The sequence below is a fragment of the Pipistrellus hanaki genome (assembly GCF_964339955.1).
Source record: "Pipistrellus hanaki genome assembly, chromosome: 10".
Taxonomy (NCBI): domain Eukaryota; kingdom Metazoa; phylum Chordata; class Mammalia; order Chiroptera; family Vespertilionidae; genus Pipistrellus; species Pipistrellus hanaki.
In genome coordinates this window covers 50,834,918-50,848,124 of record NC_140512.1, presented here as the reverse complement: position 1 = coordinate 50,848,124, position 13,207 = coordinate 50,834,918, and the positions used below count along the sequence as shown (strand labels likewise).

The following is a 13,207-nucleotide window of genomic DNA, read 5'->3' as shown; positions in this document are numbered from 1 at the left end:
CATTTTTCCAAAAACAGTGTTGAAATTGTTTATTTTGGGTGGGGGAGCAAGGGGACTGGTAACAAATCGAAGTACAAAGTAAAGGTAAGAAGAAGAAAATCAACCGGAAAATACAGAATGCAAGATTGAGAAGATCTACTTAATTCACCCTACAAAGATAACCTTAACGGATGTGGCTGGAAATATGGAACTCCAGCTTTGGACTTGTGAACGGAATCCAAGTCAGGACATACAAGCCATACACAGTCCTGGGAACCTGGTAGGGGACATTTCATTTCGTTCTCTATCCTTCAATGGTGGTACTGTCTCTCCATGCTAGGTGTTCCCCAGCGAGGCTGGTTGCAGACAGCAGTGGGTCACTACATCAGTGTTTTTTCATCTCTCTGCCATCACGGCACTCACATAGGTGCTGCTACTTGTCTGGCACACTGGCTGCCCCCGCCAGGTCTCCCCAAGACAACCAATCTCTCAGCACATCGACAGCCCACCTGCTCCTTCCTGGAACACGAGGGATGGTTTGGTCTGCATATACAATAGCACAAGGGGATTATGTCTACAGGAAGCCCCTGGAAAAGGACTTCTGGAGAGTAAGGTGAACTGAACTTCAAAAATGGCAGAGACTGACACTAAAACGATTCCCCCCCTAATTTCTTCTGCTAGGCCATCCTCCCTATTGTTGAAGATGTACAACCAATGGAAACATCTGGTGACCGCTATCACAAAATGTTTGAAACTCACATGCAATAAAATGGAAAACAAACCAACAAAAAACAAAAACAAAACAAGAACAGCCCAAGGGTCATCATCAAGTTTTCTGTTTTATTTAAGATTTTAGTTTTAATTCTGAAGAAAGAGGTACATTTTCTTGGTTTTAGTTTTAGCGTCAGGTTATAACCAGGTTTCTGTGTTCTTTTCTCCTGTCTTTTCAATACTGCACAAATGTCCAGAAACTACAGGGTTAAGTAAAAGCTGCAGGCAGGGAGGTTGGAGATTTGCTCCTGTGGTGATCAGATGTCCCCAGAGCAGTGCTATCTCAGTGCCCTAGTCAGGTGAATTCAAGGTCAAAGAAAAAAAGATTCCGACAGATGAGAAAGACTGAAGAAATCACTTATATTTCAGCTCTTACGTTATACATAGGTATTAAATCTGTGAATACTCTTTTTCTTTAAAACATTTGAATTTACTTTAAATATAAAGCCAAAAATTTTCTTCTCCTTAAAAAAATCATTTCTCCCCTCCTTATAAACTCTTAGCAACTGGCCAGTTACTACTACAGATCAATTTGTCTTTCCATCAACTTCCAATAAATTCTTTTGCTTAACAACACAATCAAGTCCATTCCATCAATTTGCCAAAAGAATTCAAAATAAAATAAAATTTTAAAAAGCATTTTCCCTGCAATAGTGATAAGCTGAATACAAGATGGCTGCCAGGACCACGCTTTCCCTCACGCGTTTAGCAATCTCATTCTATTAACCCGGTTTTCAAACGTCTGCAGTTGACAGTGCATTTACTTGACCTTTTCTATTGATTAATCGTCATTTTCTGCTAAGCAGATTATGTCATTATTATGCGAAACAAACAGTAATCTTCTAAGTATCGAGACTGCCCTTTGATTTTTTTTTTTTCTTCCTTAGAAAGGCATTTTTAGGAAACATTCAACAGTGTCATTCAAATGCTGGATCAACAGAAACTTTTACAATTAAAACAAAGGATGGTCATGACCCTGTGATCGCATTGCATCTGGGGATAGGGAGGGAAAAAAAATTGATCGGGAACTGGATTCTTCAGAACTTAAGAGATGAGAAGGGAGCTGTGGGTGAGCCGAGGAAGAAAACAGGGTGGGACAAATCCTGCATTTTCTAACGGTGTCTCCTCTTTCCCTAGTGGCGGTCCAGTGTTGAGCTCTGTAGTAAATCTGTGGGGGTTTTGCTAGGGGGTCTGAAGGCTGTCTGAAAGCCTGGGGGCGGGGAGTGGAAGCTGGAGGGATTTGAAGGGGGGTAGGGGTTCCAACTGGCTCTGTGCAGGGGGATCTGTGTGCTGAAGGGGGCGCTGTGGTGGGCTTGTGACGGGGCGGCGCTGGGGCCGTCCATCTCTGTGAGGGCCTGGAGGGACTTTAGCCAGTGTGGAGGATTGTCGTCTTGAAGAGAGTCTAAACTGTTTCCTGAAGAGGCTGGAATACCTAAGGAGAGAAAAGAAAAAAGAGGGGAAATGGTGAGTTTGCGCAGAAAGAATAGGAAATTCATCCAACAACAACAATAAACTGTTTAAGGTGATTAGTTTCACACATACCCCACACACGGAATAAGAAAAAATTACAATTTTTAACTCCTTCCAAGTAAAGTTTTTAGATCTTACATTCCTCTTATCCTCCACCCACAACGACCATCATCTATTGTCACGGAAACCCAGGCCTCCTCTTCCACTGCACACTGTCCCCCACTGTTCAGAGGCAGAGCTGCAGAAACGAGTCCCCCAAATTGCATGACATTATTTCCCAATTGTGCTTCTCCTCTATTCGGAATCCATAGAGAAGATAGCCTTATAATAAAGAGCTTTATTTTAAAAGTGGAGTATGTTCCTTTAAGAGGGTAAGTCAGATCCTTCTTGTACTCGGAGGCCCTAAAGCATACACACACGCTGCAGAGGTTAGCACCTACTCACACCAGAGGAAGCCACCGAGGCACCAAACGCCTTGTTGCACAACCAGGCCAGCGGAGTTAGCGAGACCGCACCCCTGAGGAGGACACAAGCCACCAGGCGTGTGGCTTTGTGAAAAGAAGCCGATGGTGAAGGGGCTTGTTTTAGTTTAGTCTGTGCGAGAAACCAAACCGCTGGCGGTCAGTGGAGCTGAAGGAGCGAGAGAGTTACCTGTGATGATGGCTGGGTCTGTCCAGCTGCCCGGGCTGTCCCAACTCAGGCTGTCGGCGGTGGCAGTGTTGGACGTTGGTGCACTGTGGTTGGCGCTGGAGGGGGAGGAGGAATTGGGCAGTCCACCAAAGTTGATGTTAATGTTGGGTAGAAGTGCCCTGAGCCCGTCCTGCCATTCCTTCATATTTAAACTCTCTACAGAACTGCTGTTGTCTGGGAGATTTACCAACAAAAAATGAAAGATAAAAAAAAAAAATAAAAAGCTGACGTTAGAAACAGATGTGGTTCTTTAGCAGTTCAGCGGGAGAAGAATTATTCTTTCTCTATGGAGCATTTAAAACGGGTTGACCTAGCCACTACGAAAAGCAAGCTGGTGATTCCTCAAAAAATTAAGAATAGAACTTCACTATGACCCAGTAACCCCTCTCCTGGGTATATACCCGAAAAACTCAAAAACACGTATTCACAAAGATATACCTATGCACCCCTATGTTTATGGCAGCATTATTCATGGTGGCCAAGACATGGAAATAACCAGAGTGCCCTGCAATAGAGAACTAGATAAAGAAGATGCGGTACATATACACAGTGGAATACTACTCAGCCTTAAGAAAGGATTGCCATTTGCAACAACATGGATGGATTTTGAGAATATTATTTTAAAAGAAATGTCAGTGAGAAAAAGCTAAGAACCCTATGATTTCACTCATATGTGGGATAGAAACTGAAACTCGTGAGCACAAACAGCAGTGTGGTGGCTGCTAGAGGAAAGGGGGTGGGAGAAGGGGTCCTAATATATGGTGGCAGGAGAAGATTTGACTTGGGTGATGGGCACACAGTGCAGTAGAAAGATATTGCAACACAGAAACCCACACCTGAAACCTGTATGGTCATGCTGACCAATGCCACCCAAATAAATTTAATATAAAATAGGTTGTCCTAGCAAGATAAACTCGGTTAGGATTTTGCTGGTGCGCTCACAGCCCCTGAAACACGTTAGGAAAAACTTGCTCAAGGATCAGGAGAGGGAGCTTCCTGTCCTGACAGCCGCTTCCCATTCTGCGCTTGTAAATCAATAATCCAGCTTAAAGTCTTTGTGTGCCAGAGCACAATTTAGTTCCAGCTTCGCTCTGAAGTTTGTTAGTGAGGCATTTAGCCAACTGATCTGATCTATTCTATTAAAAAAGGAAGCCTGCAAAATTCAATATATGAGCTTATTTCTGAGCCCGTTAAAAGGAATAAAAATAATTTTATGACGAATAAACATAAGGCAATAGAAAAAGGAAAAGTAATTAAGTCCTTCCTGATTATAAAACTGGTAATGCGTCTCAGAGAGGCAGTAATGATTAGGCTTTTTTTAAAAAAGAAAAAAATATATTTTTAATGATTTTTTACAGAGAGAACAGGAGAGAGATAGAGAGCCAGAAACGTCGATGAGAGAGAAACATAGACCAGCTGGCTCCTGCACACCCCTCACAGGGGATGTGCCCACAACCAACGTACATGCCCCTGACCGGAATCGAACCCGGGACCTTTCAGTCCGCAGACCAACAGTCTCCCACTGAGCCAAACCGGTTTTGGCTGATTAGGCTTTTGAATTTGAGAGTGTTTTTCCATTAGTCACAAAGACCAAAGAGGCAGGGGCTAAGCTACCTTTCCGATGGAGCAATTTCCAGCACAGTCTGCCTGCCTTGCTCTAAGAGTTCTACTCATCATTTAAAACACCAGTCCTGGAGTCCTACAGTTCGCTGGGTCTACTTGTGACACTGTCAATGTAAAAGGCTTTTTATAAATTGTGCCCAATGATCTACCACCATCCAGAATCCACACAGTATAACTAAGTGGTTGGGGGAAAGGGTAAATAAACTATTGCTTAGAATAACTGTTTGAAAATAGGAGTGTAAGTCAAACTACCATCTGGGGGTTTTGAGAAGAGCCTAGAAAATTATTTCTGGTCCTACAGAATTGATTAGCAACTCCCATGGATGATGATGATGATGATGTAATAGGCTTAGTCTATGCTATTTGGTGAATTCAGAATTTTGTTTTGCACCAATCACTGATCTATGCCAAATATGTTTTAGCAAGTGAATAATCTTATTTTAAAAAGACAAAAAACTACAACCAAACCCAATGAAAGTCATCTCTGAATTTACTAAGGTGAAGGAAAGGCAATCTACACCATGTAGACATGTCAATAGAAGGGAAAATAAATTCTTCAACCTACAGCCATTTCACAATCAATGCCATTTCCTAAAGCTCACCCTTCTATTTACATCCTGCTACACATTTTCATTGTGTTTTATAACTTATGAAATAACGTAGTTCATTTGGTCCTTTTCATTTAATGGATAAATGAAATACTTTTCATTTAATGATAAAGGAACAGACTTTAGAATAATTTGCCCAAGGTCACGAGAGGCCTTGAATCCAGACTGTACCTGAATTGTGTTTTAAATAACACCAACTCTCTCTCTCTTGTATAGACCATTAATTTACTTTTTAATGGGTCAACTATTTAAGGGTAAAACCCAGGGACCTATAAAACCCATAATTTAAAGGAAGCAAAAAGAAACACAGCAGATTGTTATATGTCCATTAGCCATGATACACAGGATAGAGCAATATTTTGGCTGAAAGAACCAACTGGTCTTCACAGGGGTTTGGGGGAAATTCTACTCAACAATGCGGTCATCAGTATTCCCTAAGCTCTAACTGCATGAGACACTAATAAGATCACACTGAAAAGGTCCTAGAATACCCTCAATTATGGGAAGGCTTGGTGGCTATGATACATTGAACCTCTAAGCAGTCACATCATCAGATTGAAAAAGTTAAGAGTTTCAATGATACAGAAACTGAACTTTAGAAAACTAGGAAAACTTCCTGGGAGGGAGATAAATTCCCCCTGGTAAAGAAAGAGGATGTATAACTGTGGGAAATTTTTGAAGATGAGTGGCCTTGGCTAGGCAGGCAGAGTCAATAAGAAGCTATACTGGATGATTTGAGCTTCTCTCTTCCACTGAGTGGGGAAAAAGAAAACACCCATAACTCACCAAGATGTATTTTCTCCTTACTTTTGCTTTACATTTAGTGAGAACTGGAACCAAGGATAAGAAACCTTTCATTTTGCATTAACAGAATAACACTGCACTTATATAAACTTTACTTGAAAGTTAGTATTGCAATGAAGTCAAAAGGCATTTGTTTGTGGGCAGGGGATATTTGGGAACTGTAAATTTCCTCTCAATTTTGTTGTGAACTTAAAACTGCTCTAAAATTTCAAGTCTATTTTTTTTTTAAAAAATATCATTGTTTCTCTGCTGTTAATAAAACCAAGCAGGAGTATGTCAGTCAAAAAAAAATCACATATGAAAAAAAAAAAAATCACATATGGCACATGATATAGGAATTGTGAGAAACTAAGATCCTCTCAGGTGAATTATGATGATAAGACTTTGGGAAATAAATTAGCCAGTTTATCACTTGTATAATCTTGCCAAAAAATAGTCACATGCCCTAGACTGCTTGGAGGCCTACAGCATGGGTGTGTGGTTCACAGAGAAGCTGCAAGTGACTTGGGAAAGTGACTGACATGTCCAGCTCTGAGAATAGGACCCTGTTCCAAGTACTTTAGAAGAAGAAAAAGAAGTTTCTTCACTGTTTTCTCCACTATTGCTGTGCCAAGTCTTGGCACAAAGAAAGGGTGAGAGAAAGCAAATCAACTCTTAGCACCATCAAAATAGTTCCTGTCAGTCCAATGCACTTAAAATCACCTCCTTTACCTGCTCCCTGCCTCTGACCCAAGTTCATTTTAGCTTCTAGGACTTCAGTTAATTCCATTTCTTTAAACACAAGCATTAGGATTTATCAACCACATTATTAGGATTTACTGACATTTTGGACTATATAATTAACTCTTTGTTGTAGGGATTGTTCTGGGCATTGTAGGATGTTTAGTAGCATTCCTGGTCTCTTACCCACTAGATGCCAGTAGCACACAGGAACATGCACACACACCCACATCCATACCCTAGCTTTGACAACACCAAATGTGTCCGCAGACTGCCAATGACTCCTGGGGGCAAAATCGTTACTGGTTGAGAACTGCTGACACAAAGAAAGATTCCTTTGTTTCTGGGGCTCTAAGTAATCCCACTCAAATACAATTCCTCTTTCAAATAGTACCAGGACTTTGACCACTAGACTCAACTTGAGGCAACTTCATTTCCCATTATTTGTGCAGGACTTCACAATGGGGTGCAATTCAATATGTACACGTCAGTGGGTTTAATGGAGAAACTCTGGGCTGAAAACTGCAGAGGTATTGTATGAAGCCACTCCACACGAATTATTAATATAACTTTGGGCATGTAAGTCATTCTGTTAATGTCTGAGGACCCTTCTTCCTAAATAGAAATAACATCTGCCTGACTCTCTCAGAAAGATAAAGAGAAGGGAAAGTAATGTGAAGCCCATTTATTCTCTGATCAATGGCTAACAATTTTTCTCTAGTGCTCAAACACCATCTACTTAAACAGATAGTAAAGTTCCAAAAAGCCAAGGCACAATGGTCTCCTCCCTGGAAGGGATGACACCCAGCACACCATGGAAGTACGGTATAGTCAGTCTATTTAATAAGGCTTCTTATCACCAAAGTATTGCAAAGACAAATAAGATATGAGGAAGCACTTGAAACTTTCCACAAGAAAGACTAGGCAAGACCAAGCAACTTGACGAAAATCAAGCTACTAGGCATACTTTATATTAAAATGAGTGGTTTCATTTTTAAAGTAATTATTAATAGTATAATACATTAGGGAAGGATTGCATATTTTTAAAGGATTGCTAATATGTTTAAATGTTTTATGACGTCAAAAACTAATTTTAATTATCATTTCCAAATATGTACAACAACGCACTGGTTTTGGTTCTAAATCACTGAGGGCAGGAGAGCGGGTCCAGTTGTTTGCAGTTTTATTTTTCTGCAGAGAACTTCAAGTACTTTCAAGGTGCTACATACCACACTCTCCCATTCCAGTGTGTGAGAAGTGTCAGTATACTTTCAGTTTACCTGGCTTAGCACACCTTTTATTAAAGAAAAAAACTATGGTTAAGTCTATAACAACTTGGTCGTCACACATCAAGAGGACAAATCTAGTTTTTAGCAACAACAAAACTTACTATAACATGTATGAGTTAAGGCTGCCAAGATAAAGTCAAAGCAACTATTTCCTAAAAGTACGCAAGGACAAAACACTTGAACCATGAATCCTGTTCTCACGGGGCTTAACGTCTTAACAGTGTGACAACGCAAGTACTAGAAAAGTTCAACAATTACAATCTGAAAAAGCATCTGAGGAAAAGTCTAGGGCTGTACATTTTTAATGAACACTAAAAACTTTAGTAAAAAGAGAGGCCACTGAGGCACTCCCATGAGAATGTGCTGGTGGGTGAAGAACAGTAGCCATCATTCATTCATGGAAGGGTTTAGTTACTACATAGACCCCCTACACCTGAAAAATCCACAAGTTGAAACTACCTTCGGTATTTTTATCCAACACTAGACTAGTCCAACTACTTACTAGGAGGCATAGTGGTTGCATTTTCAGAAGGATCCAGGATGCAGCCTGGGTGCCCTTCTCTAACACACACCCTCACCTCCTCCTGCTATATACTATTTCCTGTCAATTTTGGGCTGGAGTACATCTCCACCAGTAAATGATTTTAAGAAAGCATAAGCTACTTTCTCAAACTTCAACAACGTATCTCTAGCAACTCAAATATAGACAAATTACACTTGTCCTACATGTCAAACTAAACTTTATTGAGCACACAAAACTTCTGTCAGAGAACTTAAAAGAAAGTCTTTATGACACAGACATGTTGTACACACAAAAAATCAGTTTAACTAAAATATTTGCAGGGGGAATGACTACTATGTGAACGAATTCTTTAAAACAGGCTTATAAAATCAGATTGTTTGTGAAAAAAAATTTATTCTACTTAAACAGAGTTGACGCTCAAATTTCTAGGATTATGTTTATTATAAAGCAAGTAGACCAGTAGTGCAGAGCAAATTTGCTTAAGAGTTTAACAGATCTGAAAATAGTGATTATTATGCTAAGTGAAAAATTCTTAGAACTCAAATAAAAGGAAGTTCTGAGAACAGAAGAACTGAACAAAGTAATAAAGAGTAAAACTTATTCTCACTAGAAGGAAGCAGAAAAGATATAAACAGAAAAGATATACACAGATCAGCTACATGTGATCTGTACTTTCTAGACTGTCTCTACTTTCTGCCTCTTCCCTTGTCTAGAATGCTTTTCCAATCTCTTCAACGAATTTTTACTCAATCTTCCAAAAGTCTAAGTTTGTTCTCTTCCACTCAGATCCTGAACCACACTAATGCGGCAGCTAACTGTGCTGTGACAGCTACAGTCGTACAGTTTACGCTGCTCGGACTCATCTCTTCTCCCTCGCAGCTGGCAGCTCTGCTCAGAGACGCTGTGTACATTCCTCAGCATGCCACCCAGCATCTCCGAGACTGCCGTGCTCCAAGACATCTGCTAACGCTGCTGAAGCAAAGGTCCAATTTTGAGGAGCTGGAAAATCACTTTGCCCGAAAAGCCTGTTTAACTCATATCTCTATAATGCTATGAATCAAATAGGGGTGTCTGCAAAAAGATGCAAATGTTTTTGAAAGCATCAATCAGTTAAATTTTAGGAACTGAAAAGCTTCTCTGCATGTAAACTGAAGAAGAACTAAGAGGTATGTTTTTCAATATGCCTGAGATGTCAAAACACAAGCAATACAATTTTAAATATCTAACACACCAAGATTATTTAAATGTTTGTTTTTTTAAAAGGTATCCTTTAATATATATATATATATATATATATATATATATATATATATATATATATATATTTATATTTCAGACAGTAGTTGATCTGGTTCTCCCCCCCAAACAGAACTTTGGATCCCTGTATGAACATTCTATATATATTCTCTCTCTCTCTCTCTCTCTCTCTCTCTCTCTCTATATATATATATATATATATATGTATGTATGTATATATATGTATGTATATATATTTCACACAGAAACATCAATGATGAGAGAGAATCATTTACTAGCTGCCTCTGGCACACCCCACACTGGGGATCGAGCCTGCAACGGGGCATGTGCCCTGACCTCCTAGTTCATAGGTCGATGCTCAACCACTGAGCCACATCAGCTGGGCTAAAAAAGATATTCTAATATTATGTATACAGGATAAGTAGGTCTACTAACTATATGCTATCATTTTTCTACTCTAGACACTGTTCATTGACTCACCATGCACTTAATGAACTGCATTACTTTTCTACCCACAATCCCATAAGCCAAGTATCAGCTTCATTTTACAAATGAGGAGACCAAGTGGCTCTGGTAATTTAAAGAATTTGCCCCAAGTTATACAGTTTAAAAGTGTCCAAGCCAGTAACTAAACCCAGTCTGACTCCAAAGCTTTTCTTCTCACCACCAAACACATTACCAGCCAGTCCTTGTGCTGGCAGGTCTCCCAGAGGAGGGGAGGACAGACACGTGTAACCACACTACGTGATGATAAATGCTACTCTAGTAAGAAGGGGCATAAAGAAAAGGGGAACAGTTCTGCCACCTTCTATGCAGGATAAATGGTGAATGGAGAAGCCAGAGGAGGAGAAGCTGAAATGGAAGAGGGGACGGTCATTCCACACAGAACAGAGGGCAGCAGAAGACGCTAATCACAAAATTTAATAGGAACATTTCAAAATATAAGTAGATGTGTTTTGCACATGATATACTTTTCTAGAATGTTCCTACAGGGATCCAAAGTTCTGTTTGGGAGGGAGAACCAGATCAACTACTGGGAACCAGGAAAACATCTATATGTTTGCTTATGAAAGATCTAAGGAAGCAGAATCTGTTTTTAAAAAAGGGAGGGGGGAGACTTATAAAAAATGTCCCTATATAAAGCTGTATAAAGAATGAGGAAAAGGGAAACTTAAAAAATTTATTTAAAAATATGTTTTATTGATTTCAGAGAGGAAGGGAGAGGAACAGAGAGATAGAAATATCAATGATGGGAGGGCGTCATTGATGGGCTGCCTCCTGCGCGTCCCACACTGGCCATCAAGCCTGGGACCCGGGCAGGTGCCCTGGCTGGGAACTGAACTGCAACCTCCTGGTTCATAGGTCAACAACACTCAACCACTGAGCCACACTGGCCGGGAGTAAACTTAAAATTTAATGAAAAGATAAACATATTCTTAAAAGCATTGTAATGTGGATAAGATGGAACCGGAACCAGACAGAATATACAAGCAACAGAGCTCAAGGATGGGAACGTATGCAATCTGAAGGTGGAAGCGTGGAAGGCATTTGAGTGAGCACAAAACTGAGCACTGCCTATGAGCACAGGCTGGTGAGCACCTCCAGGACGACTGGGAGCTGGCTGTCCAGGAGGAGACACACAGGGCACCAGGATAAGACTTCACCAAATCAAATTACAGAACTGCAGACACACGAAGGGTGCCAACCACCCTGGCATCCCAGGCCTAAACCTGCTAGGACAGGATAAACCTGGAAAATTAACTTCCTAACCACCTCATTTTCCCAAGGAGGAAACTTTTATTCTAGGCTTGTGACCAATAAAGAGCTGGTTGCCTATTATAAACAGAAGCCCTAAAAGTATATGAGATAATTTTAGGATTTACAGAAGCAGACTTAATAATTAGATTTGAGTTATTAAGTCTGGCTATTCAAAAAGTTATTAAGTCTGGCTTTTCAAAAATGCTGGCAATTTTTGAAATTACCACAGTGAATAGCAATCACCTAACCTGTTTCCCCCCAAATAAGACAGTGTCTTATATTAATTTTTTCTCCCAAAGTTGCGCTAGGTCTTATTTTCAGGGGATGTCTTATCTTTCCATGCGCTAGGTCTTATTTTCGGGGAAACATGGTATTTACATGTTAAGGAAGAGGGGGTGGGGGGAAGGAAGAGAAAGAGGGAGAGAAAAGGAGGGAGAGTGGGGGGGAGGGAAGGAGAGATATAGGGAGGGAAAGAAAAAAGAGGGAGGGAGGGAGGGAGGGAGAGAGAGAGAGAGAGAGAGAGGGAGGGAGGGAGGGAGGGAGGGAGGGAGGGAGGGAGGGAGGGAGGGAGGGGGAGAGGGGGGGAGGGAGGGAGGGGAAGGGATGGAGGAAGAGAGAAAGAGAAAGAAAGAAAGAAAAGAAAAAAGAAAGAAAGAAAAGAAAGATAGATCACTCTGTTGCCTCCCGAAGTGCCTGGACTGGGGATCAAAACCAAACCTTTTGGTACATGTGACGATGCTCCAACCAGCCGAGCCACCCATCCAGGGCAACATCTTGTTTTTTTTTGTCTAGACTGTGAGCTCCTCCAGGAAAGGGGCCTTGGTTTAATTCTGTTTGTATATAGTGAACAATTCCTGAGCAGAACCTAAAGGGGTATTTATGTTTCCTAAATAAATAGCCCTTAACATATGCTTCTAAGTGTTTTTTTTTTAAGACAGCTTTCCAAAAATGGTCAAAAAAAGGAATGGGCCAGGGTGGCCCCACGGTTAGAGAGAGCAGTGCTTCAGAGCACAGAAAATGCTAAAATATGACAGTCTGGCTCTGCAGTAACTCTAGAAAAGAAAACAAGCTGGGGAGAAACATAAAGGAGAACCTCATGGGATTAGGTTTGAAAAGCTTAGAGAAGATGGATGGAGGTATATAACCTACCTGTATAAGAGTATCATAATCCTTGAGGATTAAAATCAGAATCCATAATGACTGAAGCTTGTGGAAAATGCTGAAGGCAAGAAAAAGCTAAATTTGAGTAGCAGAAAATTAGGGAAAGTCAACACTCAGCCTGATATCACAATGCTAAGCCCCCGAGAGAAGACCCAGCTATTTGGTTCCATCTTCATTTTGCTTCCCTCCATCTTCTTTATAAAAGAGCACACAATCCTCAAACCAGAAAGGACTGATTAAGCAATGTACAGAAGAGAACTGTCAGTAGATACAAAATGCTTTTAAAAAAATCTCAATTGAAATGAGATTAAACTCTCTAGGTGCAAAGTGAATTCTACCCCAAGGTATTAATTAATCCCTCAGATATGATCACAAAACCACCGTTGAGAAGTGCCAGAAAAGGAGGGAATGGCAGACTCTAGAAGCTGCATGCTTGTAATTAGTTCTTGGGGAATTCTGAAGCAGATTAGGAGCTGGATGATTCCTTTAGAAATTAGTAATGAAATAATAGGTTTAAGCAAGCACTGCTCTATGGCTTGTATTTGGAGGCATTT

General features: G+C 40.5%; 1 protein-coding gene across 8 annotated transcripts in view; it reads right to left on the bottom strand.

The window, feature by feature from the left end:
• Positions 1 to 799: 799 nt before the first annotated feature.
• Positions 800 to 13,207, bottom strand: part of CNOT4 (CCR4-NOT transcription complex subunit 4) — a 123,209-nt gene continuing 110,801 nt past the window's right edge. For 4 of the 8 annotated variants that reach the window (XM_084896579.1, XM_084896583.1, XM_084896582.1 and 1 more), the window contains exons 11-12: positions 2,872 to 3,084; positions 800 to 2,182 (exon numbers count right to left, since the gene is read on the bottom strand). In XM_084896579.1, the coding sequence (XP_084752705.1) occupies positions 1,884 to 2,182; positions 2,872 to 3,084 (512 nt within the window). In that variant the 3' untranslated portion in view covers positions 800 to 1,883. The remainder of the gene's footprint in view (positions 2,183 to 2,871; positions 3,085 to 13,207) is intronic. The other 4 variants (XM_084896585.1, XM_084896586.1, XM_084896587.1 and 1 more) reach the window with 2 other exon arrangements.